Consider the following 27,626-nt stretch of genomic DNA (forward strand, 5'->3'; position numbering starts at 1 on the left):
AAACTAATGAAGAATAAGGACAACACCAAGTCTTTATTTTTCTACTGCATTTGTTCTACTACAGTGACACTTTCCATCATTATTCTGTGTCACATGCACAAGGGGCCCATCAGCTACATTTGGATTGTACTGCATCTGTGTGTCTGTGTGGAACTCACTGTGTAGATGTAACTTGAGAGGATAATCCCCACTACTGATTATGGAATCATTTATGGTGGCTCTGTGGGACCCAAATTCAGTAGAATTGGTGCTTTTTAGAGGTCAGTGCAAACCAAAGCAATGAAAAAAGCTGCATACTGAGCAACACCTTGTTTGTTCATCCCTTTTTCCTCCTCCCAACAGTTCACACTCTACACCACATTTCACTTGCTCCCTGACATCGTACCTGGGGCTCGGGCACCAGTCTGAGAACTTCAAACATTTTGTAACTTCATTCCAAACCTTTCATCTTCTTACATCCAGAAACAGAGGTGGCCTACAGTACAATGTTGACTGAAGAGGACAGTGACAAGAAAGGACTTCCATGACATATATGGAGATAAATCTGTGTGGGCAGAGGGGAAGAGCAACTTTCCTGCAAGATTCAGCCCTGCAAACATTTCAATAGCTTGAGGAGCAGCTTTTCCCAGCTCCAGTACAAGATGCACAGCATTGGTTTTTGCCTTGAGGACACCCCAGGGGGAGACATTAAACATTTTCAGCAGTTAAAGGATCACACAAAGGTGAACAAACCCATGGCAAACCCCAAAGCATCTCACTGTACAAAACAAGTCAGGCCACAGTCAGATCTTTAATAAAAGCACTTTGAGTCAGTGACAAACATGATTCAGCAGACATGACAACTCAGAAAAGTCATGTTGGCGGGAGCAGTGTGCTGCTGGCGTTTGCAGAGGATCCAACAAGGGCCCTAAACCAAATCATCCCCTCAGAGGCTTCTCAGCCCTTCACCACACACCAGAAGGTTGCTAAAAAAGTCTCTCTTGCCTCACCCTCCTCAAGGTTAGTATGGAAGAAGCACAGAAGGGTCTTTGTTCTGACCAAAACGGAGAGAGTAAATTAACCCAGAAGAAAACTCCAGCTCTAATCTCTGAGTAGGAGGTTAAGTTGATTTTATAGGAGGGAGACCAAACAACCAGTTTCACAATAAACACTTCAGTTAGGGCAGTTGTGGAGAGGGGTCTGACACCGCCAGTCTCCCAACAGGATCCATCTGACTGCAGCAGGGCAGAGAGCACCAGCCTGCAGGAACCATTCCCCACGGCAGTGGTGAGTCTGTTCAAAGCTGCCAGCCACCCGTATGACCAGACAGCACATTTCCATTTAGCCATCTTCCGTCCTGCTCCCCTTACTGGGACCTCAGAAGCCAATAAAAGGTGCATAGGACCCTAAGTGACCAATTCTACTTGCAGGAGTCAGTGATCCTCCTCCACTACCAAGGTCCTGGAGCTCCCTTGGCAAGGGGTTGTGCAGCACTGAGAGGAGAATGGCAAAGGGCTTGTCCTCAGATGCCCAGCACACACGAGAGCTTTGGAAGGTTGTATCCCTGCACTTTGGTCTTTGGGTAGTGCCACCTGCTCAGTATCTGTAGTGGTCTGGTTTGAAGGGCCCGTCCCTCGACAAGCCCAGGTATTTGGCCTGTTTGTCACTCAGCTTCGTCAGCTTCACACTCAGCTTGTCCAGGTGAGCAGCAGCCACAGCTTCATCCAGCTGCAAAACAACACACAGGGACAAGAACATCAGTGGAACACAGTCCTATTAGTCCAGAAACTCATGGGTCAACAGTGAGAAATGAGTCTGTGGAAACAACAGCAGCTCTAATGGGGACTCAACAACACAGCTGTTCTCCTGCCAACATCCCTGCTCTGAGCACAGAACTGCATCCACATGCAAGAGCCCTGTGCTTTAGAGGGAAATCAAATTAAGCTTAAGTGAGACACAAAACTTTATATAATCATGCCCATTTCAATCTCACACATTCACATCCATCCAACAAGCAAAGAACAGAGATCCAACTATTTAGAGACAAGAATATGCAATTTGGTAGAATAATAAAGGCCCAGTTGTGTGTCCTCTACAAAGACACATGGACGTATCATCATGGACTATCATCTTACAAAAGTATTAATAATACTGGGAAAAAATGCATTTCCTTTCCAAATATACCACCTTAGGGGCACATGTATTAGAAATCCATTCCAGAATTACTAATTCAGCAATACTTGTATCTGTTGGCATTGTCTTCATGAAGAATAAAGCCAAGGTGGCCTGAAGGACACAGGGTTAGAAATGTTGATGAAATTTCTTTATCCCAGGTGTCTGGTAGATGTGCAAACTCAAGAGATTGAAAAATGGGTACAGTTAGAAGACAGGTAAGTGCTCCAGGAGTAGAAGAGTCAGAAAAACTAGGATGGCAAAGGAGCTGCTGTGTCAGAGGGGGATGTACAGACACAGAGGATCTTCAAAGGTACAAAGGACAGCACAAGTAGGGATGAAGTGCTGCTGAGTTACAACAGGAGGACAAGCTGGATCATTTGTAATTCCTGCAAAACACAATCAGTGCTAAGGAAACAGATGAAAGTTTAAATCCCAGCAGCATGGAAGAGGTTGGTGGTATTTCCCCCATACCAGTTAAATAGATGTGAAAGATGGCAACGTATCTGAAGGGCAGTAAATCAACAAAGCAATCAAGGGCCAAACCTTTAGCTTGTGGGAACCAGCATGGCCTAAATGATTCAATAACTAGTCCTAGGGACTGTGGTAACAAGCCACTACTCTGAAGTAATCCCACTGCAGTGAACCAGGTAAAAAGCTGCATCTGCTCAGAGTACAGTTCACTGCAGCTCAACCTGCTCCTCACGGGAAATGTGGAACTGCCAGAACTGTTGAGAACCAGCACAGCCAAAGGGGGGCAAGACAAAATCAGAAATGTAAGATGTAGTGGTTGAAGAATGTGGAAGGGAACCATCATGAAATCCACCAACCACCACTTAAGATTTGGGAAAACCATGAAAGAAAGAATAGCTAACTGGAAGGACTGTGTTTAGAAGGGAAGTAACTATTTAGCTTAGCAGATCCTGCCAGAATGCCACGAAAAAAGAAGTAGCATTAAAAATTGGGTCTGATTGAGTAGACTGATTTATGAAGCTCTCATAGGTATATTTCTAGCAAGTTTAAGACAGTTTACACCCACTTGAAAAGGAACTGAGTTGCTGACAATTCCCAGATAAGGTTTTCAAGCTGCACCAGAGACCAGTTGTTTCACAGCTGCTTCAGCCTGGAGGCTTTGAGACTTAGATAAAGATATACACAAATTTAATTGAAGGTAAGCTGACATTCTCACCTTAAAAATCAAAGCTGAGCAGGACAGATTTGGTGCCAAGAACATGGAAACAACCATTTGCCTTCATTTCCAGGAACACATATTGCAGAAACATGTGCACATTTGTAGGAGTCGATCAAAGCAATGTTCTTGCAGTCAAAGAAAGTGCAATGTAAGGCACTTGGTAATTCTTAAGTTTTACATTTGGACCTCAAAGCAACTACACAAAAAAGGAAAGGCATTAGCCCAGAAAATTATCAGAGAAAGTTCTTTGTTGGTTCTGATGAGGGAACTGCTTTATTCTTTGAGCAAAGCCCTCTGTGAGGCACAGAGGGTCAAGAGTGTTGTGTCAGTGTATGAACCTGAGGAGATCACTGCCATGTGCTCCACTAACATGCACCTTTGTGTTTAACTGCTCTGGGCATCACCTCTCCCTTCCAGCTCAAGTATGCTTACTAAAAATTGTTATTTGGGAAGAGGATGAAGTCACATTTTATTAGCAACACTGGGTTATCATTTTCAAGGGAACTGTCAACAAAACTGTTCCTTTGAAGAAAATTATGTGCCAGGTTGCTGATCCACTCCTACACTGCATTTCTGGTATGCTTTGCTTGATCCTTAATGGATGGGTTTGGAAGCTTAAGTCCTTCAGCAAACACCTAATCAGTAAGCCCAAACATACAAATTCTACTTCCCAAATGGAAAGTATTTTCACATTTACTCTCACACCTGGTGGTACTCCAAAGGCAGTGGGACTTAACTCTAGCATCTTTTTCCATGACCATCTCAAATTCTCGGGCTTGTTTTGGAAAATTAAAACCAGGTTAGTTTTCTAAAAGGAATTTGTGAGTTATGTATGATATGATCCAGATTTTTCCAAGAACAAAGAATACAGAGAGGAGTTTAAAGAGAAACATGAGGGAATCTGTCACAAATATTTTGTGAAGCTTTTAGGACCGGACTGTGATAAGCTCTCTCAGGTACAAATGGGATCCAGACTACCAACCAAGCAAAAGCAATTTAGTGTCACTCCAGCTTCAGCTCTGCCCCACTACACTTTGCAGTTGGACAGGCATGTGAAGGGCTTGCTGTGAATGCTGACAATCAGCAGAAGGAACAAGATGGAACAATCAGAAGGACCGAGTTGGTTGGGAGAAGCTCCCTGAGTACCCTGAGACAGGGCTTCCCAGCACCTCAGGGAAGAGTCAAAAAGTGACTGGGTGCCCCTATCACAGGTCAGGCAAGTTCCAGTTCTGCACACCAGGTCAGCCCCAAAACACAGCCCACTGCAGAGTCAGAGTGCCCAAAGCATCCTCTGAGCATCTTCTGTTAAGCTCCTTGCAACAACAACATTCAGCAGAAAATCAGACTCAAGCACAAACAAGACATGTCTGAACGACCACATCTGAATTTGGCTTCCTCGCAAGCACCTCTGGCTGTTCCAACTCACCTTCTTTGGCAGGAAGTGGACCCCAACAGCGTATTTGTCACTGTGTGTCCACAGCTCGATCTGTGCCAGCACCTGGTTGGTGAAGGAGTTGCTCATGACGAAGCTGGGGTGGCCCATGGCACAGCCCAGGTTGACCAGGCGGCCCTCGGCCAGCAGGATGATGTGCCGGCCGTTCCTCAGCGTGTATCGATCCACCTGCAGAGGGACAGCACAGCCCTGTCAGGACACAGACACCTGCACGGCCTGGGGGCCACCTTCCCACAGCACAGCTCAGCACTGGGCTTGCAAGACACTTTAATTACAACTGGGACATCCCCTCCCTCGGTTCCAGGCAGTGTTGGCAAAGCCTGGAGCTCTCCTGGACTTCCCAGCACGTCAGTTTTGGCATCGGCTTCGTATTTAACCAGCTATCCAAGTCTTCTGGCTTTTCCACATTGTGTTGCCCCAGTCAGTTGTAAAACCCAGTTCAGATGTGCCCAGTGGTGCCAGCTGGGGTGGAGACACAGGGCAGAAGGAAGACCTGCATGCAGCAGTCCAGAGCCTCTGAATTTCAGCCAGGGGAAGAGGCAGAGTCCTCACCCTGCTGGAGGTTCCCTGGACCTTCCTCCACCTCCATAAGGCCAATACACACAATAAACTGCCATCCTGGCTTCTGGTACCGCCCTTTGCTCCTGGGGGACCAAAGGTATGGTCCTCTCCAGGGTGCCCTGGGGACAGCAGGACTCTGCACACACAGTCAGGTCTCAGGTGGGCTAAGGAGGCACATCTGTGTGACAGTCCCACACAAACATGTCACTGCACGTGTGCCTCAGTTGTCTGGGCCAGACCAGGCTCCTGCAAAGGTGAAGTTAACTCTGCTTCTCCTTTATACCTCTCACAGTTCTTCTCCCCCGTGCTTTCACCCTGTAGGGGGTTGCAATATTAAAGTAATTAATGAAACAACAATACAGTCTATGAGTCACAAGAATATTCAGTATTAAGCGGTATTTATTGCTCATGTCACATCAGGCACTTGGAAATAGAGCACTTTGAAAATACTTGAAAGATAATCAAAGACCAACTTTTGACAAAACCTAATGCTTCAGACCATTTATCTTCTGCTGGCACAGCACAGCAGCTGCAAAATGCCTAAAAGGGTCTCTCCCCACAGCTGTATTTATACTTTAGAGACTAAAAGTTATTTACTATTAACCTAAACACAGCATTTTCAATTTTATCCTTAAAGCTCTGATCTGTTAGTCAGAAGCCACATGGGATGAAGCTTTAATTGTAACAACACCAGTTTCTGAAAAACCATCTTTGTGCAGGATTTTAGCAGAGATGTCAAGAACAAACCAACAAAAAAAACGTTGTTTTAGAACAGGTATTTTGCCTTCAGAGCAGGTCTGTGCCCCAGCTATGCTTCAATCCCAGCACTATTTTCTATTTCTTGGGTTCACATACCAGATTATTGTGATTTCAGCACAACACAGGCAGGCAGTAAGCACTTCAAACAGCAGCCCTAAAAAAGTCTTAATTAATCCTGCCCAAAAGCACACAGCAAGGCAGGGTAAGAATGATCCCCCCTGAGCAGTTACAATTATTATGGATGCTAATTCTCCAGTGTTGACCAGCAGTGACAGTGCTCAGTCCACCCAAAAAATAAGGCCATCAGGAGATTCTGGGAGGAATCAACAAAATGAAGAGGGAAGAACAACACTAAAACTCCTGAGAAGAGCTACAATATTACCTATACCAAACATTATATTTACAGATTCAACTACTACAAGGTAGTTAAGCAGTTAAGTCACATTTCACTTTTGAAGTCTGAATTGGGTGGCTTAAGGTGTCAAAATCTTACATCCATGTAATATCCACACAACTTGCCCCTGGACAGCTGCTGGATTGTGCATGGACCACATACCTTCAGCAACCTCTGACAGGAACCACTCAGTGCACAGGGTAACAGAAAAAAAGCAAATTAATGCCTTTACACAGAGGTAGTGGCACCAGAAGAGACTCAAGTCAGTACTGTGGAAACACATCTCTCACACAGGTATATAATAGGCTGACTCGTAAGCCCAAAAAATTGCTACAGAAGTAGAACTGAAGTTATCCAAGCAGTAAGTTCCTCTCCTTGTTTATTCAAACGCTTTCTCCTTTTCCCCATCAGCATTTAGCTTGCTCTGGACTTTCTGGTTGCTTTGCACTTCCCCTCCACTCCATGAAACAAGAATTATTTATTTACAGATCCAAAGTTCACTGACCTTGACCTTTCCCTCCCCTCTGGAGTTGAGCTTGTGCCACAGGTCAGTCCCTAATTTCCAAACACAGCTGAGCAGCCCTTAACTGTCCTTTGAAAAGCAACATGAGTCAAATGGCACAATAAGTTGTTTTTTTCTGTCCCAAGCATTGAACATCTCTTACACCAGATCACCATTTGTAAATGGAGACCATGTGGTACTGAAACCACCACGCTGGACACGTTCTTGGCTACTCTGAACCTGCAGCTGAAGTCCAACAACCCTCAGCTCCAGCATTAATCCCCTAATCAAGACACAGATGTCTCCATAGAAGTGAGGGATTTTTGCTCTTGTACTACATTCCCCTCTGCTACAGGATATGGAAAAGCAGCTGCCAGGTCTTGGTAAAAATGAGAGTATTTAGAGAGTTAGTACTTGGCATTATATAGGATATCTCGCCCAGAACCCTGATGGGAATGTGTTATCCTTAAAATAAGTGCAAGATTTTACACTTTAAAGAGAAGACTGACCTCCCCCTGAGGTGTTCAAAAGACTGGGGACAACGTGACCATGGAAGTGGTCCTTTAATGAATCTGAGCAACAAAAGGGAGAAATGAGCAATGGCCTAAGTGCCAAACCAGTAATTTTCTTTCCCAGAGTTCAGTGTGAAAGCAATTCTAGCAATTATTGCAATGGTCTCAACACATGTACAGGGTGAGGGACAGAAGCTGCAGAACCTCCCTCCTGGGAGCCTGTTTCTAAACCCAAAGTTAAAGCACGTCCTGGAAGAGTGAAGCAGTTGCAGCAAATTCCTACTCAACACCTCTTGTTTCCAGCACAGAGTTTGGGGGCCTAAAGTCACGTTTTGCCTCCCAGTCCTGCCTTTCCCTCCCTTCTGAAATGAGGAAGGTTTTAGGATGTGTATTAGCCCCTTGCTGCTCAACTGCCCAGTCAAAATGGCAATCAGGCACAGAGAAGGGAAATTCCGAATAATGAAGCTCTTTGACAAAACTTGTTCATGTAACACCTGCTCAGCAGGTGCTTCCCCACCTTGTCTTGCAGGTCTGAAGTCTTTAGGGATAAGAAATCCAGACACAAAGTGGAGCACAGGGGGATGCCACTACCACAGTGTAACGTTAAATATTATAAATAAATACAGCATTAAATGCAACAGTGCAACTGGAGACTCAAACCAGTTACCAGTGCTCCAGATTCACTGTCAGGAGTCAAAACTAACCTGAGCCAGGGATCAGCTTTCACTGGGGTTGGCAATGTACACATGTCCAGGCCATCCTCACCTCAGAGCAGCTCCAAGCATGTGGAATGGCCAGGGAAGAGCAGATTTACCTCTAGGCACATCCCATCTCCAGTGGGAAGCAGTGAGTAAGGAGAAGTACAGAGCCCAAGGGTACAGTGCTATTTTCCCCAGTAAATCCTCTCAGCTCCAGCTCCCTGTACATCAAACAGAGACAGAGATGGCCCACCCAGGGCTGGCAGGGGTACCTTTGTCAAAGCTCAACTAAGGAATTCCAGGCAAACACACTTGTGGTAGCCCCAGCATGCTGGGAGCTGTGTGCTGTGAGCAGGGATCTCCTCTGCATCACTGATCACCTCCTTGTGACAGCAGCAGTTTAGAACAGAGGGTCAGGGCAGGATTTCTTCAGCACTAATCCTCGTGGACAACCTCGACCCCAATTCCATCTTTTTTGAAAGGGAATTTTTTTTAACCAGATATTTGTTACAGTTTTCATAACTGGGACTCCACTGCACCCAATCCATGGGGGACAGACTGGCTCCTCAATGCAGAGCACATAAAGCAAAAGGGATCACTGCCTCTGTGCATGTATGGTACCATATTAACATCTAATTAAACATTCAACCACGTTTATTTCTTTAAGCAGCCCCAGTTTTAGTTTTAAAACAACTTGAGCTACCAGAAAGCACCTGTGGGCTCCTCTGTGGCAAGAGCTGCTGAGCACAGTCAGCTCCACACTAAGAGCATGAGCAAGAACAAACTTGAACAGTGAGAACCTGAGGGTGTAACTTCAGACCTGGTTGAGGGCATGTAGAGTGTCCCAGGATACTGAAAAGCCTCTCAGAACTGCTTAGTAAGAGTCTGATGTAGGTGGCTAAAAAGCCACAGGGGAGTTAAGAAAACTGGAAGGGCAGATTGAGATCTAAGAGGTAAGTTTGGGTGTGGGCTTTTAAAAAGTAGAAAACCTGTCCCACAATCCTGCTATCAGCAAGCACAATGACTCTTCAAAAGGTCACCACAAGTCCCATGCCAAGTCAGGTAAAGCCTGGTTTGCTTTACGTGATGGTCTCTCCTCAATGCTGGTGTTACAAAATAGTTTTGATCTAGTTTAGTTTTTCTCTGCTTTAGGACACACAGTTGGAAAGCTGAAATTTTTATCTCCCTGTTTTCCTTGTGTAGCTACAGTCATAGTTTAAAGTAAACACATGGTGGGAATGCCAGCTGAGCAAGGATAAAACATCTCCCCTGCTCTGCCCACACAGTCTGGGCTGCACGGGTTTCCAAAATGAAGTCACTGAGTCCAGAAGAGAAGTCTGAGTCTGGCAGAGCTCCAGAAAAGCTTTCCAGAGGCTTGAATGCCAAAGTAAAAAAAAAATGCTTTGAAAACAAAGAGGTGTGAATATTTTCGAACCTTGACACAATCCCAAAGGACATCCCCTCAGGACCAAGACTGTTCTGGTGCACAGCAGTACTCGAGCAAGCAGTTTCCCAAGAGGAAAGTCAGATTAGCCACAGGGCAACCAGTTCTAAGCTTTTATAGGGTCTCTGATGGTCTGCTCTGCATTCATCACCTAACTGGCTTTCTGAAGCTGAGCTCAGGGCTATCAAAGCAAGCACATGTGCATACCTCCTCACCACTCCCCAAACATCAAAGCTCACTTCCCTCATTTCCATTAATTGTCTACACAATCACCACTCAGGGCTTGGTTCCTTCTGCCAAGGAAGTAGGAGCACGTGGATGCAGTAGGAGCTGCATCCACAGCAGGCACCTTTCCCCAGAGACCACCCTGAACATTTGGGCACTGGATGGAACCAGACACCGAGCAGCTACTGCTCCTTTCTAGGAGAAGAGGTTGGCAAGGACTGTCTCACCTGAGGTTTAACATTCACTGCCTCCACTGCATTGTCATTCAGCCACTTTGCATCAACTTCCACATCAAAATGGCCAATATTACACACTATGGCATCATCCTTCATCTGCTCAAAGTGCCTGCAAAAGAAAAACAGTTGTATCAGAAGTTAACACAAAAAACACATCGTCCTCCTCCAGCAGCAGCAGATGCTCTGGTCCATAGCTCTGCTCAGTGCCTGGATCACTGACTGCATTTGACTCTCATAATGTGTGGGTCTGGGAAGTCTATTGGAAAAAACCCTCAAGCTTCTAGGGAAGGACACTTCCCAAGGATGTAATAACTTATATTTACCCCAGTATGGAAAATAATACTATTGTGTTTAGTTGGTCAAAACAAATACCTGCAGTTATTCTCAGAATAACTCATTTTCTCCATGACTTTGAGGTTTCCAGCAGTTTTTCATCTCTAGGGACTAATGGCCTTATCTCCTCCCACCTAATCTGATCTTCCATTACATATTCAATCCCCATGGCAAAGAAAGGAAGGAGTTTGTGTGGAGTTGGGGCTATAAATTGAGATTTAAGAAGCAGTAACAAAACACTGTAGAGCAGTTCATTGAGAACAGGATGGTTTCAAGGTTATGTGTACTCACAGATGGAACTACTTTCAACCTGTACCTGCCTCCTCTTCTGTTCACATTTATCTGACCTAACATAGAATTTAGCCCTGATGTTCTCATTCTCCAAAAGTCTCTATCTATCCCTCTTGTTTCTCCTGCCATAAGACAGGAACAATTGCAGTGGTGCAACATCCAACAGAACTGAAAGACCAAAGGCCCAATTTCTCACTAAATTCATGCTAAATTCTGATGTCCAAAAATGAGACTGTGTGCTCACCCTCACCATACTGCTGACATGTTATGATTATATTAAAAAAAAACTCAAATCTAACTGCACAGGTATGCTTTCACCAAAGCAAGTGGTTTGACCATACCTGCCCTGCACAATGTCAGTGCAGCCTGTGGTGGTGACAAAGATGTTGCCCTCTTTGCAGGCCTCCTCCATGGTTGTAACTTCATAACCTGAGATGAGAAAAAGTTATTTCTTTACCCAACAACCAGCATTTATTAACAAGTACCGGATACAATCCTGGAAGTACAAAAGTACAGAGAAAGAACGAGTAAAAAGTCTTATTTACGAGCAAAAACAGCTGATCTATGGATGATGCAAAGTAGTGGTATATTTGTCTTGCTGAATACCAAAGTATCATGAAAATATCCATCCTTCACCTTTTCTAACCTGCAGAACTATACATTCAGCCTCTTATGTCCACAGGGCTGATATCTGGCACAGCACACAGACTGGATTCAGGGGTGAAGTTTGCAGAGGACCCACAGCACCTGCAGGTTCTGCTCAGGTATGAACAGAAATGGGATAAACTGTACTAAGAAGGCCAGTTACATGAGGCATCCACAGAAGTGAAGGAGCACAGCTTCCAGAGTATGCCACGAGCACAGCTGGAAAGGCAGGGAGCGTGGCATTGCCCTCCACAAACATCTACTGAGGGGAAGGCCTGGTGCTTTAATGTGGAGATATTCCAGCAAAGTCTAATCCCACACTGGACACTGGAGCTGCCCAAACTGAGGATAATAAACCCCCTCAAAACCAGGCTTAGAGTATTATGAAATGGGGCCTTACCCCACTATGGTCTGAATCCTTAACTCCAAACACATCTCCAAGGCCTCTAGTAATAAACTCCTCCCTTAACTGCCAGGAAAGAATTCCTACACTCAGAATGGATTCAGCTCTACCTCAGTAGAGGCAGGGCCGAAGCCTTCTCGGCCGACCCTCATTTATTGCTCCACAGGCAGAGATGCCCACCAGATGCCCTGATTCCTGCCCTCCTGCAGCCCTCACCTTCCATGGCTGCCTGGAGGGCGTTGATGGGGTCGATCTCGGTGATGATGACTCTGGCCCCGAAGCTCCGCAGGGCCTGGGCACAGCCCTTGCCCACGTCCCCATAACCTGCCACCACTGCCACCTTGCCAGCAATCATCACATCTGTAGCACGCTTGATGCCATCGATGAGGGACTCTCTGCAGCCATAAAGGTTGTCAAACTTGCTCTGGAGGAAGAAAAAGGAGCAGTTTCAGAACAGATCAGGTACTCAAGTGAAATTTCCTTACAGAAAGAAAATGGACTTATGTGCAAGGAGGTTGAGAGTCAGCTAAATATTTTAACCACCATGAGGGATGGGAAGAAGGCAACCTGGTTTGACAGTTTTATTTATCCAGTTTCAATCTATGGAGTTATACCAGACACAGGCTTTGACACGTCCCTGGTAAAAAGGATTTCACAAATACATCCTGTCTACTGAGCAGGGTCTGGACGTGTTAGAAACTTGTAACTGGTAACCCAAATTTATCAAGTAAAAGCACAAGCAATTCTTGTACACAGAGGTAGGTCTGAGTGCCCCAACCACATGTTCACCAGTTCTCTGCTGCTGTTTATCAGACAGTGAACTGAACCAAGTGCCACAGGTAGGCAAAACACACCAGCAGATCACCTCATCTTTGCAAGAATGCACCCTGCAGAGTAGCAAGCTGCCCACATAAATCACAAGAAACGGGTTCCTGCAGCCCAAGAAGACCAAAATTACATCTTCCCCTGTGAAGAGCTGACAAAGAACACTGTCAAGGCCTCACTATTGCTCAGATTTAGGAAAATCCAGCAAGTATCCATTCACAATACTGGTCACTGCAATCAGGAACCCCTGGATTGCATCTCCTAATGCCCCATCACACAACATCCTCCTGCTGCAACACTGTCACAGGAGATTAACAGCCAGACCCTCATATTAAAATTGCCCTGCTAAGTCAGATGTCAAACACTGCTTCACCACTTGAACACCTTCCTAAACCTAGAAACACACATTGCTGTACTATTTTTGTGATGTTCCTTCTCCTTGGGCCTTTTGTTTTGACCAGGAGGAGGAGTTGTACAAAAAGATTTCATTATCTGGAGAGTTACAGAAGCCAAGAATTTTTAAAATTCTGGCTACTAATGTTCACCATTCACAGGAAAATTCTGGTTCAAAACCTGCCTGGGCCTTCTACAGCCTTAAGGCACCAATCCTTTTTACTTAACACTGTCTGCTATAGGCAATCTTAAGATTAAATACCTAGAGGTAGCAACCTGGTCTCGTGGAAGGTGTCCCTGTCCATGGCAGAGGGTTGGAACAAAATGATCTTTAAAGTCCCTTCCAACCCCAACCATTCTGAGGCTCTCTGTGAGCAGGGGCACTGCTCTATCAAATGGGACCCCCCTTGCAGCTGGTGCCACATCAGGTGATGCTACAGTTTGGTTTTCCGTCTACAGCTTACAACTGTAAAGTCTTTGTAATAAAAAATAAATGCAAACTCCACATTTAAAACCATTGCTGCTCCTCCTCCAATGTGTTATCTGAGCAAGGAACAGCAGCAGGTCACTCCCAGCCTCAGCAGCTGGTCAAGGACTAGTGCAAAACAACTTATACCTCAGATCCAGAAGTTCCTGACTCAGTGTCTCTAAGTTTTATCACTGGCACATCTGCCATTAATATTTCAGAAAATCTGTGTTACTCATCCTTCAAACTCCAGAGCTAGTGCCAGCTGGCAATTTTCTTTCCCACTCCCCTATCAGATTTTCCTTGTAGTATAAACCTTCTTATGGAGGGAAACAGCATGGTCAGATCCGATTCCTCATCACTGACTGCAATCCAAGCCTTCCAGGTGTCCATGCATTCCCATGCTGGATGCAGACATCTGTCCCCCCCAAAAATACATTTGAGTGGCAGAAGGGAGGAACAGAACTGGCTGCTGCCTGCCTTCTCTCTCCAAATACTAGCACAGGAACCTGGCACCAACTGCCAAAAACTGGGAGAGCAGAATGTCAGCTCAGTTGCACATCCTCCCAGAGGTCTGCAACTGTGGTTAGTACAAATCTTGTATGATATAAACACCAAACAGTACTTGAAAATAAGCACTTTTTTGGCACTGAAATAAAGTGAGCTCAACCCAAATCCACTCAACAGGTTTTTATAGGAACATCTGGATTTCCAAATCTACTAAACAGCATTAGTAGTTATTATGCAAGAGGCACAAATCTAGGCGAAAAGGATGTCAAAGAAACAAGCTTCTTCCAAGATCAACTGGATTCCAGCCCACTAGCTAGGAAATAAAAGTGTTGGATGCATCTTAGTGAGCAGAAAGGAGATGCTCTCCAGACAGCACTGCAGGGAAGACAAGCCAAGCAGCCCATGAGAAGTGCCAGGCCCAACAGGAAATGTTCACGTCAGAATTCAAAATAGATTCAGCAACTGGATTGAAAACCATCGAGATGCACAAACCTCAAATACACCTGAAATTCCCACTGTAATTCACCTGCAGCCAAAAAGCACCAGCACCCTTTAAACACCACTCCACCTCATCCCGGATTCACCAGGATTTATCCTGGGGAGCAGTAACAAAGCTAAGCAAGGGATAAACACCTCCTGCCCTGTCCTTGGAACTGCTGCTCACAGAGATCAGCCAGAGGCTGAGCAACCAACCTGTACCAGCCACAAGCTCATGCAGGTCACACTCTCTTTTCCAGCTGGTACCTGACATTGGAATGGGTTGCCCAGGGAGGGGGTGGAGTCACTGTCTCCAGAGGTGTTTAAGGAAAGACTGGACATGGCACTCAGTGCCATGGTCTAGCTGACAAGGTGGTGTTGGGTCATAGGCTGGACTTGATGATCTCAAAGGTCTTTTCCAACCTAATTCATTCTGTAATTCTGTATTCAAGAGTGGGGACAGGCTCCTTGCCCCAGGAGCCACGATCCCCAAAGGGGTTTTCACATTATTAGAAAGCAGAAGAATGTCCTTCTGTGCAAAAGAACCCTTGATGTTCTGAAAACGGGGCATTTACAATGGCATGTCCCACTAGAGACATCATGGGCTCACTTCAAGGATATGGTGGGAATTTGCTCAGTACCAGGTCAAGAAGAACCCAGGATGAGAAGGAAGACTTGCATGGGAATGACAACATCCCAACCCCAAGCTGGTCAGAGAGCAGAAGAGGGCAGAAGGCTCCATCTGCATCACCTTGGTGACAGAGTCGTTAACGTTGATTGCTGGCACCTTCAGGGTCCCATTGGCCTTCATCTTGTACAGGTTGTGAACTCCAGTGGTTGTCTCTTCTGAAATACCTCTGATTCCTGTGGAGAGAGTAAAAGGATTCACCTTAGCTGGAGTTAATGCTGCTGCAAACCAGCACATACCAGTGCTGGGAGCATCCTCCAGAGGCCTGAAGTTAAACAAACCCTTGGCAGGGAGCAGGGAAGAGATGAAAACTCTAATTTGGATCCTCAAACAATAGTTTAAGGCAATTAAAAAACAGCAGGACAAAATACTCTTTGGAAAAAAAGAAAGGGACCAGCTCTTGATCAAGGAACCAGAAAGATTCCCCACTCTAATCTATTTTCCTCACAAAATAATCCTCTGCAAAAAAGGACAAGATATTCACCTCAGTGATGTTTTTCCAGCATAGTCCATTCTAGAAAGTGGCTTGAAAGGAGATGATACCCAGACAACCACACTTAAAACTAAAGCACTTGGATCAATTGGGGAAAAAAAAAATGTAAATACACAGCTCACCCTTCCCAATCCTCCTGTTGTAATCTCCTTCAGCTCTGCTTAAACAGTCAACACCCCCCAAATCTGGATACTCACTAATCTGGAGCTGACTGAGATTCACAAGAAAAGAGGAGCTATGAAACCTATGAATAAGAAGTTCTACCCATACCAGGAATCTCTGCAGAGGAGACACTGCCCCCTCCAGGCAAGCAACGTCTCCCACTGACCTCATGGAATAAGACTGACAGGATGCTCATCAGGAAAATAATTTTACAGCCATTTCGATAGAAAAACTCTAAGAAATAAACAACATTCATGAACTGTTCTAGTCATGTCCTTTTAACTGGTGAAGCAGGTGACAGCCCAGGCTATGTCATGTGAGTGCACATGGACAGACACAAACATTGTCCCTTTTCATGTCATTTTTCTTAATTTGTCTCCCTCACTATATAACACGTAATTACTCACAGTTCCTACACTCATCTTTTTTTCATCCACGCTCTATCCACAGCCCTCCTAGTACTTCAAAAAGGTGAGTACTACCCTTTAAATGTCACAAGTAACAGCAGGGAAGCCAAAGGACTTGCCTGAGACCACTAGGCAGCAGCACTGGCAGAGCTCCTTGCCCACAGCCCAGCCCACACACCTCAACAGCCAATATCACTTTAGAGAGGGAACTAACAACAACCCCCCAGCAAAATCCCCCAGAATTATTAATGTAGTTTGTTAATTCTGGGCACAGAGGAGAAGTGTCCCAGTGTCACCACCTCCCCACCCACCAAGACCCACGAGAAATTTATAGGACAGGGTGACTGGACAATCCCCTCTCTGAACAGCACAAGAACAGCCATCACTGCTGGGAGCAACAGCACCAGCACAGCCCCAAGGCAGGGACAAAGGCAGCAAGATCACATGTGGATGTGGCACTTGGGGACATGGGTTAGCACTGGGCTTGGCAGTGCTGGGGGAACAGCTGGACTCAATCTTAAAGGTCTTTTCCAACCTAAAGGATTTTGTGATGGGCCCCTCCAGCTGGGCAGTTGGTTTTGCCCCCAGAGGATAAAGAAGTCAGCCAGCCCAGGGGCCTGCAGGCTCCAGGAGGCTCCTTGAGGACCCTGCAAGAACACCACAGGTTTGCAAGGAAGGCCAGAGGATGTGTTTCTGAGCCACAAACCTCTGCACCCTCCAGCACCCAGGGGTGCTGTGCCTCCCAGCCAGGAGAAGGCAGGGGGAAGGGGAAGGCAGGAAGGGTGCTTTGCCCCAACCCTTTGGGATTCATCTGCTTGGCTGGAACAGTCATAGATGGCAACAGCTGCCAAGAGCCCAGGGCACCCCCAGTAAGGGGCAGCAGGGCAAAAGGGAGGGAAGGGGAATCCCAAGTTTATCTCAGTCCCTGATCTCCAGCACAGCAGTGCCCTCCACTGCCCCTCCCCAGTCCCAGCCCAGCGGTGCCTCCACAGCCCCCCAGCACAACACCCTCTCCCAGGGCAGTCACACACAGCTGCTGAGTCTGGTACAAACCCACCCCCCTCTGTTTAAAAAAAAAAAATCCAGCTGTGAGCTGGTCCGAGCCCAGGGGAGCAACACAAACCAAGAGCACCTTTGGGCCAAGCCTCTGAGTGCAATTCAACGTGGTTTTCACACCAGATTTTGGACAGATGCCTCAGTGGAGCCTGAGAGGGAGCCATGAGACCTCCACATGGCTCCCCAGCCCAGCAGGCAGAGGCACCAGCACTCCATGGCACAGAAAGGAAAAGAGACCAATGCCACTAGAAGGGAAGAGCTTGATTTGCCTGGAGAAGAAGACGACTCCAGCGAGGTGACACCACAGGCTTTCAGTACTTGAAGTGGGCTTGTAAAATGGGGACAGACTGTTTAGCAGGGCCTGTTGCAACAGGACAAGGGGGAGTGGTTTTAAACTGAAGGAGGATTGATTCAGACTAGATACAGGGCAGATGTTTTGGGATTTTTTTTACAATGAGGGTGATGAGGCACTGGCACAGGTTGCTCACAGAGTTGGTGGATGCCCCATCCCTGGGACCATTCAAGGGGAGCTGAGCAACGTGAGCTGAAGGTGTCCCTGCACATTGCAGGGGGGGTGGACAAGATGGCCTTTTAAAGGTCCCTCCCAACCCACACCATTCTGTGATGAGGCCAACTGATCCCCAACCAGTGTCTCACCACAGAGCCCCAGACAACCCCACTCCCCTGCTGGTCACCTGCCCAGGGAATGCATCCAGGTTTTGGCATATTCAGAGCTTCCTTGGAGGGGAGAGGACAGTTTAAAGAACATTGCCTCATGCACAGTGAAATGGAGCATCTGTAGTAAGCCTCCTAAAAGCATCAATGTTCTAGTGCAACTGCCTGGATTAAGTACATCCATCCCCTCATGAAGGAAACCTGTGGGAACCTCCAGTTCAGACCTGCCTTCTCTCTTCTAGTCTGGCAGCTGGAAGACACACTCTTCATCCTTCCAGAGCTCTCCAGATGACATTCCTGAGCTTAGCACACTACCTTTAAGTAGCACTAAGCAAACCTCCCATCTTGTATGCCAGCAGCTTCCCCTCTCTGAAAGCCACCTGTCACCCAGGTGACATTTATAGCTGCTCTAAACCACTCTGCAGCTGCTCCGAGTGCTGCCTACACCTCTCATGCTCAAAGCCTGAGGGATTCAAGTGACTGGGGAACAAAGAAGGGCATTCAGCAAGGAAAAGGTTGGACTAAATTGGAAAGGCCTTGCTAAACACCCAGACCCGCTTTGCTGCCCTGTACTTCTCACCTAAGAAATGAGCAAACGTGAATCACTGGATCACAAATGATCCAGTCTTCTCCATCCTTTCTCAACAGTGGACTTTTGCACAGATGCCAGAGACCTCCCTTGCAAAAGCTCACATGACTTTTTGCTTTGTTCAGTGTTAGTTTTCTCCCTTCCCACCTTTATTTATCTTGCTTTTAAGGGAATTTAGTTGAATGGAATAAGCCAGGGGTAAAGAGGCCATTCTGCCCTCTAACAGCAGGCACCACTAAGGACAGGGGATGCTTGCTGAGCAGCTCCACAGGTATTTAACACATCTCCTTGCTGAAGGAGGCCTACTTGCAACTGTTATTTGCACACTAGGACTCAACTATTTAAATTAGAAGCAGCTGAAGCACAGAAGACAATTCCCTCTGAAATTAGCCCAGAAAATTTTTACAGCCTTTAAACAGCACTTTGAGCTGCCTCATTCCCAAATGTCTCCTGTGCTCACAATCAACACACTTGACACACACTGTACATACTCTGCTGATGTTACTCTTGTTCTACCTCTCACCAAAGAGGTCAAATATCCCCACAAGCCCTTAGGATATATTAGCCTCTATCATCTTCAAGATACATAAAAATGGATGCTACACAGCTCCATTTAAGCAGACTTTGCAGCAGAGGGCTCAGGACAGAGCTCAGATAAATGAGATCAAGACTCTACTCAGTGGGTCCCATTCTGGAAGTTTTGCTGTTTCCAAGGAGCAATGGACTGGTAGGTAAAACAGATCTAGTCTGTCACCCTCTACAGAGATCAGTCTTAACTTACTGAACTGCTGCAAGGAGGCTTTTTAACTACAGCCAGTGCAGATGGCCACACACTTTGGTAAGGGAAATGTTGACTGGTATGACATCCTGCCTCCACTCTTTGAAAACCCAGAGGAAGAGCCATTCCTATGAATTTAGGAAGTAAACCCAGGCAGTAGGGATGTTTTTATCAGAGGTAGATAGAGATGGATGCCAAGACATGAGACAGTTCAGCAGCCATTGCCCTACTACACTGTATTATGCTGGTCCCTTCCACACCAGGAGCACAAAGACAAGCACAAAGGAGCAGAGGGCTGGAGGGGAGAAAGAAGCAAAAAGTAAGAGGGTTGGAAGTGTGAAAGCAGCTCAGCTCAAGGACCCCTGGGAACAGAGACACCAACAGAGGCACTACATGGGCATAGCAGGGAAACAACTCTGCAAAACAGAGTGGGAACATAGAAAATGCCTTTTTTGGTCTCTTACAGTGCCAGGAAGACAGAGAGGCATGATCAGTTGTGGTATTCTGTGGCATCAAAAACATCAGAAAAGCAAGAGGTCATGAACATCAGACAGGGGAAACCCAGGAAGCACAAGAGTTTCAATGGAAGAGAGAGGAGCCCAGCATGGTTGAGCAAAAACCAATGAAAACCTCTCATTAAAGTCTAAATAACACAAAGATGCTGACTGTTGGATTAGAAGTGGCATCAGGCTGAGGATGAAGGAGAAAGTGAGGCCTGTCAGAGGGAAAGTTTCCCCTCTTCCTGGTGTTCCTACCCCCACGAGCACATGGATGGGGAGCAGAGCCTCAGACTCCTCTCACACAGCCCTACCCACAGCCTGCCCCCTTCAGATTCTTTCCCCACATCTTCCTCCTAAAGCAGAGTAAGAGTCAGAGAAGAGCTGACCCAGGGGGCTTCTACAGCAACCTCAGCTCTACAGACAAGAACATGAGCACACCCCACTGTATCACCACCCAGTTTTCTTCACTCCCAGATGCCTTTAGCAACACTGGGCATCCATGGCTTGCTGCAACACAGGGGAAGGACACTGGGCTAAGGAGAGCCTGTCACACTTGCCAGGCACAGATCAGCCTGGTCATGACAAATTCCCTTCACATAAATCTTTTGCATAAACATGTTCTAGCAACAACAGCCTGTTCTCAGTTTTACTAACTTGCACTGAAGGAAAGTCAAAGCAAGAGTCCCAACCCTGGCTCCACCAGCATCTTCACTGTCAAACTGGGTGAATTAATGCCTTACAGTATTTAAGGCAGAAAACTGTTCCCTTTCTAAAAAGGCTACAGGTTGTCATGACTTAATCCAGAGCTGCACCAAGAGGAAGGGGAAGAAATGCATTAAAGATATTAACTGCAAACAGACACTGAGCATTCATAGAATGCAGCCCTTTTCCAGGAAGCTTTCGGCAAGACAGCAGAACCACTGGTCAGTCTCAGGCAATGGGCACTGTGAAGGATGGCCAGGACAGGTCACTGGACCTTATGTACTACAGAGCAGAGATGGAAACAGCTCCTGCAGGTAAGAGATTCTGGTCTTGGGCTGTAAGCAATTTTCCCAGCCTGTTTGCACAGGCCTGTCCCTCTTCCCCCACCCCTTTTCCACCAGCAGGGAATTCCTACAGAAACACTCCCAGACAGCCTCCCAGGCAGAGCTGTCCCTGGCAAAACAAAACACAATCACCTTTCAGGAGTTGTGGGTACTTGGTATGAACCAGGTTGGTAAGATCTCCACCATCATCCAGGATCATGTTGAGGGGCTGCCCATCCTTGAAATACAGGGTCTGCTCGATGCACCACAAATATTCCTCGTCAGTCTCCCCTTTCCAGGCAAACACTACATGGGAACAAACACACCATTAGCCAGTTTCTTACTCAGCATGTAGTGAAGCAGCCAAAGAAACATTTCATCAGCAGCTCTCAGTAGCAGCCAACAGATAGATGATTATCTGTGCCTGCAGGCTAGAAAAGACATTTGTACTGAAAAAAAGATCCCAGAATGAGCAAAGATTAAATCACTTTGCCTCTTGTTCCAGGACACAAACATGGTCAAAATTTTGAGACTTCATTGCTCTCATTCTTCTTCCAGGTTAAGAGAGAGAAGGCAAAGTACACTAAAGCAGACTCACATCCACAACACCTCACTGGCTCCTCTAATACATCCTACACTACCAGGAATTAGAAATAGCCACTGGACATATTGGTACAGACAAATGAAAACACAACTACAGCAGTTTCTAGCACAGCTGAAAAAAGGGACCAGACTACAGCATGAGCTGAGCAGCAGAATATAAACTCTTCAGCAACTTTGAGTTTAAATTCTATTCTGTAGCACAGCACTAAAATCCAAGCTGAGGTGCCTCATCTGCTCTGCACATCCAGCCCCAGCAAGGTGCTGCAGCCACTGGCATGTTGTGTCTAGCAGGATTTGTCTTTCCAGGCATTTGTACTGGCTTCATGCTATACTTGACCCTCAGTGGCACTCAACCACTCAAACATATATTAGGCACATTACTTACACCCCTCAACATTTGGCTAAGTCATCATGTTTTCACTTTTTACACAGAAAACTAACCTTGAGCCATGAAGAGCCAATCATGCAACTGCCCTTTCTAAAGAAATGTGCATCATCATCTCATATTGTATCCAAAGGACCAGCATTCCTCCAAGGCCTCAAATTCAGGATGTGAAGTGCAATATTAACAAAAAGAGCAAGTTCCACAAAATCAGGACACCAAGGGCAGAGGTCAAACACTCAGACAAACACTCCACCTGTAAAGGGCTCTTCAGTGGAGTTCTGGGTTTTGAGAGCAGTGAGGAAAACAATAACCTAACACCTAGAGAGTGCTCCCTGGCCCTTTGACATCCCATGCCAGAGGCAGGCAGAGGCAATGCCTGAAGCTGGCAATGCCAAGGGAGCTGATGAAGGGACCACTTTGTTGCCTTAGAATGCACCACAGAGGAGGAAAGACTTGTGGCAATAGTTAATTATAACAGAAATGAGAGACACCTCCCAAAGCAGAGAACCAGGCTGCCAGAAATCAGATTTAGCCTCTGCCAACACCTGGGCTCAGGTATTGCAGTTCCCAGCACACAGCCAGGAGGATTTCATGTCCTTAAGCTGAGCAACACAGCAGACAGCTTAATGTATTTATACTGAACCCTGAGGAACTGCTCTTCATTGGAAGGTGACAGTAACAAGACAGCAGCATCCTGATACATCACTTCAGAGATACCAGGCAGGAACACAGCTGAGCCAGCTCTAGCCTAAAAATACCTTGGGTATTGCCCCTGGCACTGTAAAGGGCATATGGCAGTTCACTTCCCTTCCCCAGCCCCTGTTCAGCATAGAACTTACTGGAAAGCACAAAACACCTCCAACTACACACACCTACACACCAATCCATTTATTTAATCACCAGCCCATTCAATCATCTTAATGAGCAGGCTTAGAGATGTAAGATACAGGCAGGCACTGCCACAGCCTTTGTTAGGAGTGCTGTGCACAGGCTGATGCAACACAGCCTGAATCAAGTGTCCCAAATGCTTCAGATGGGTTATATCTATCCTGAAGCTTGTTTGGAAGAGCTTGATATGTACACAGTTGGATTTAGCAGGAACAGGCAGTACAGCCCAACTCAGAGCCAAACTAGAACATGGATAACTTACCAGGGACACCAGCTTTTGCAATAGCAGCTGCAGCGTGGTCCTGCGTGGAGAAAATGTTGCAGCTTGACCATTGTACCTGGAAAACAACCCAAGTTTTGTTTGCTGAACAAAGTTCTGAGATATCAGGCACTCTCTACCACACACAGGAGTTAGAAAGGGAGCAAGAGCAGAAAGAAATTAGTGCAGATTCCTGCCCTTCTCAGTAGCTCTGCGAAATTAAGGTGAAAACTAAGTGTGTGACTAAGCCAGGGAAAATAATGTCACTTAGGGAGAGAACGTAAGGGAGCTTTAGCTGTGCCACTTATTCAGCCATCTCCTTGCTCATGAGTGCTTCTCCCAGACAGCCAGAGCATACATACTTCAGCTATAGATCTTCAGGAGTGCACAGCAGGTGGGTTTGGAAAGTTTTGGTCACTAAAGGTCAGATTTTCAGAACAGCCCCATAGCAAGTGTCCACTGAGGAATACGGACATGCAGCAACACACCTGCTGGCACTGACAACAGTCAGAAATGCAGCTGAAACACTACACTCAATCAACAGGCATTCTCCAAGGTTATGCTCACCCACCTCCCACTCTGTGCTCCAGTCATGGAAGCTTTTCCAGCTGAGCTAAGTGTATTCCACAGATTTCATAACTAGGCTCAGGCACCTGGAAAAGCAACAGCATGCTGCTGAATTGCACTGAAAAGGATCTGCACACTTACTGCAGCTCCAACCACCACATCCCAGAGCCACAGACACTTCCCACTCTGCTCCCCACAGGGCTGACTGGCAGGTATTTCATGTTCATTGGCTGAAGACCTCGAGGAGAGGGGGCAATAAGGCACAGTCCTTCAGCCTGTTTGCAGATACACACCCCATCTCATCAAGCAATGACATTTCAAAGTAAGGGCTGCAGTAGGACCCACCTCACCTGAGCCTACACAACCAACACCCACCAGTGAAAACACACTGGGAAAGAGCACAGGAAAACTGAAACCATGACCTTAAGCACTGCATCTCCTCACCTGGGTTTTTACAAGCTCCCCCCATATCAATACAGATGACATCAGGAAGCATCAGGACATTCAAAGTATACAGAATACCTATATATTGTTACACTTCAAGCTTGATACAGACACAGGCCACTTCAACTCTGCACTTCCAGATCTGTAACACCAGACCCTTGAATAACTGGCACACCTGATGGGCTTGGAGCCACTGGTTATGAAGAGGATGCATTTCTATTATAAATTCAGAACTTACACTCTTGAGGCACAGATTATTTATTCTGTCTTTGTTAACCCAGCCAAAAAAGCGACACAAGGTTACTGCACAGCAGTGAGCTACATCCTCATTACATAGGGTATGATTTCATCAGCTTCATTCCTCCCTCCCTGGCACCACAGTTCTGGTAGAATACATGAACCAGGGCTGAACCCTAACTCAAGTCAAAGCCTAAACGAATAGAGAGCATCACAACAAGGAGCTAACACAGCACCACACACCTTAAAGGCACAACCACAACACGCTTAGAGGAACCAAATCCCTGCAGGCACCTCCCTGGACAACTCAGATGAACCCCATAGGACACTGATTTGGGGTTGTGCTCAGACTAAAGCAGCTTGGCAATGCTGAACTAAGCACACAGCTGGGACAGAACAACCAACAGGAGCAGCAAGGAGCTTCCCAAATTTTAGTGGCTACTGCTCTCTTTCAAATCCTGTGGAAGGACAAGAATTTCATACACAGAGTGGCTGGAACAAAGCCAAGACTGTACCTCCACAAAGCTCCCTTTCAGCACTGCACTACTTGCAACCACAGAACAGCTCTGACCAGGCTGAGGAACACCTGCACAGCACCTTGTACCTTTCCAAGGCTAACCTGGCACAGTGCCCACACCTACTGCTCCCTCCTCTTTTTGAGGCAATGCCACAGGTGGTAGAGGACACTTCCTCTTCTCCCAGCCTTTCAATCAGCATGGACACTGCTCAGTTCTGGATCACTCCCAGGGAGGGATCCCATATAGGGCACCTCTGGGCAGCCTGAGTTCAGGCAGCTAAACTTCAGAAAGAAGGAATTTCAGATCACACACAAATTCAACAATCCATCAGAGTTCCACCAGCTCCCTGCTCAGCACACAAGCAGTGCTCAGATGCCTGGCTCTCTTCATCCCTGTACAGGGAACACTCAGCTGTGAGGTCTGGACTTCATTCAGCAAGTCAGGCATGGGACACATCTGTAAATGGCTTTAGTATCTGTCTTTAACATGGACCAGAGTAACTAGTGCAGAGTCACATGTGCACCAAAATCAAAGTCAATGAGTCCCCAGCCCTTAATCCCTGAGCCACACTGCATCCCTGCTGTTTTCCTGCACAGCTCAAGGGCAGCATGAGCTCTCAGAGAGCTTCATTAAATTCTGCTGACTTTACCAGGGCACAGTGTGGTTCTTAATACAGGCTAATCTGTGGTGAGGGCAGTGGCTCGAGCCAGCAGCAGCACTGCATGCCCCAGCACAGCAGGGCTGTGTGGGAGCACTGTGGGCACTGCCTGGGGCACTGCACACACGGCTGATGGAGCTGCTGCAGCCACCCACCCACCCACCCAGCCCAAAACAGGCACTCAGAGGTGCAGCTTGTTCAGGGGGGCACCAGACCCCAGAGGTGCACAGAGCACACACAACAAGCTTTGTGCTTAAGGACAGAAGACATAATCCATCCACTCGAGATTGCAGCCTCTTCCAAAAAATACAGCCAGGATTCCCGAAGGTGTTACACAAGCAGAAGCAGTGACCCCGGCAGGGCATTACCCAGCAGCTGAAGGGGAGGCTCAGCACTTTACCTCAGCCCCCAGGGCGATGAGGGTCTCGATGAGCACTGCTGTCTGCACCGTCATGTGGAGGCAGCCGGCGATGCGGGCGCCCTTCAGGGGCCGGGACCCAGAGTACATCTCCCTCATCTTCATCAGCCCTGGCATCTCATTCTCTGCAATCTCGATGGCCTTGCGACCCCAGTCTGCAAGGCTGATGTCAGCTGCAAGAGAAGCAGGACAGCTGTCAGAGTTTAAATAGCTGAGACCTTGGGATCCGTTCACACACTTGTGGGGAGGCACTGGCTGCAACACCTGAGCACCCAGCAACAGCTGGGAGGCAGAGCTGGGGGAAAACTAGACCCTATTGCAGCCACTCCCTCCTTTTCTAGTATTGTAAAAGGCTTTCAAATGAGTTTAGACCAAAGCTAAGAGCCCCTCTGGGAAAAGCATGCTGCATGAGCATATTAATCACCTGTGATCTAGTGCACAGACATCCTGAGGCCCATTAATTCAGTAAGCCACAGCCTTAAGCACTTAAAGACACTGCCCAAGTGTCCAGCACTTCCTATAGAGAATGACTTCCACAGTAATGACCTGCACGTGGGGAGGGGCTGCCCGTATGGCAGAATGCTCCCTGAGAATGCACCAGGAGCTCTGGTTCCTGGGGGAACCTTCCTCCTCCTCAATGCAAAGCTGCAGATCCTACTCCCTTGGATGCACAGAAATTATTTTAAGGCCATGTAACTACCTTAGTTACCAGTTTTCTACTACAGATCCTTTTTTACAAAGGTAGAAATTAAGCAAAAAAATGAAGAGAGGCTGCTAACAGGCTACTGCACTCACCATGTCTGACCCCAGCTTTAAAAACGCAGGGGTCAAACAGGTAATGCCCAGGTGCATCAACCCACTGTCCCTCTTACTCAGTTTGCTCTTTCAGAGATTTCAGAAGATTCCACTTAGGCCATGGTCAGATGCTTTTCTTTCACCTACCTCGTGAACAGGGGCCGTTTAAAGCACTGGACTCCGAGTCAGACTGGCGGGTTTAACACAGACAGGCTAATTGCATTTTGCTGCAGGATGAAGCCAGGGGCCACTGAAGCTATCGCATGTGTTAGAGCTGACTGTACAACAACCAGGGCCTGAAAACTGCCTGAAAACAGGCAAGGGAAGGACCATGGAAACAAACACATCAAGAGGAGGTTGAATCTTACCCCTTTAAGGGCTCGGCAGCTTTACCAGGGCTGCTTAAAAAATATCCCGCAGTATTTTGGGTTCAGAGCCTCCAAGGTAAATTATTTATGAATCTGAGCCCTAGAGACGAACGTTCTTCTCTCTGAAATCAGCCTCCAAGGAACATCCAATTCTTTATAAAAATCGGGGTTCTTTGTGAGTCTCAGCTCCACAAAAACACCCGCCAAAACCTCCAGGGCACGTGAATCACAGGTCCCGGGCCGGGAAACACTTTCACATTCGCAGCAAAGCCCGTTCCCGCCAAGGGCTCCAGCGGCGGGGCAGGGCCGGGGCTGCGGGGCAGGAGAGCGGCACCACGGCGGGGGAAACCCCTCCGGGCACCCCCGAGCCGCCCTTTCCCCGCGGCCGCTGCCCCAGCGCAGGGGGGGCTCGGGCCCGGCTCCCCCGCGGGCAGGACCCGCCGGCCGCGGCCGCCGAGGCCGCGTTCCCCGCCCCGGCCCGGGGGAGCCGCGCGGGGCCGGCCCGGGGCTCGCACTCACCCACTTTGTAGGGCAGCCGGTCCGACATGGTGGAGCTGCGGAGCCCGGCGGCGGCAGCAGGAGGAGAAGGAGGCGGCCCCGCGCCCGCTTTAAGTAGAGGCGGTGCCGCCTGCGTGAGGCGGGG

The 27,626-nt window shown here is 47.3% G+C and overlaps 1 protein-coding gene across 1 annotated transcript; it reads right to left on the reverse strand.

Moving 5' to 3' along the window:
* Window positions 1-771: 771 nt before the first annotated feature.
* On the reverse strand, window positions 772-27,626 carry AHCY (adenosylhomocysteinase). The gene is made up of 10 exons (XM_027664044.1): window positions 27,503-27,626; window positions 25,803-25,993; window positions 22,982-23,057; window positions 20,997-21,149; window positions 15,222-15,334; window positions 12,016-12,223; window positions 11,093-11,180; window positions 10,119-10,236; window positions 4,770-4,964; window positions 772-1,707 (listed from the first exon to the last, which is right to left on the reverse strand). The coding sequence occupies exons 1-10, from the start codon at window positions 27,528-27,530 to the stop codon at window positions 1,576-1,578; spliced, it is 1,302 nt and encodes a 433-aa protein (XP_027519845.1). The 5' UTR covers window positions 27,531-27,626; the 3' UTR covers window positions 772-1,575.

This window comes from Corapipo altera, unplaced genomic scaffold (assembly GCF_003945725.1).
Source record: "Corapipo altera isolate COAL_440 unplaced genomic scaffold, ASM394572v1 110, whole genome shotgun sequence".
NCBI lineage: Eukaryota > Metazoa > Chordata > Aves > Passeriformes > Pipridae > Corapipo > Corapipo altera.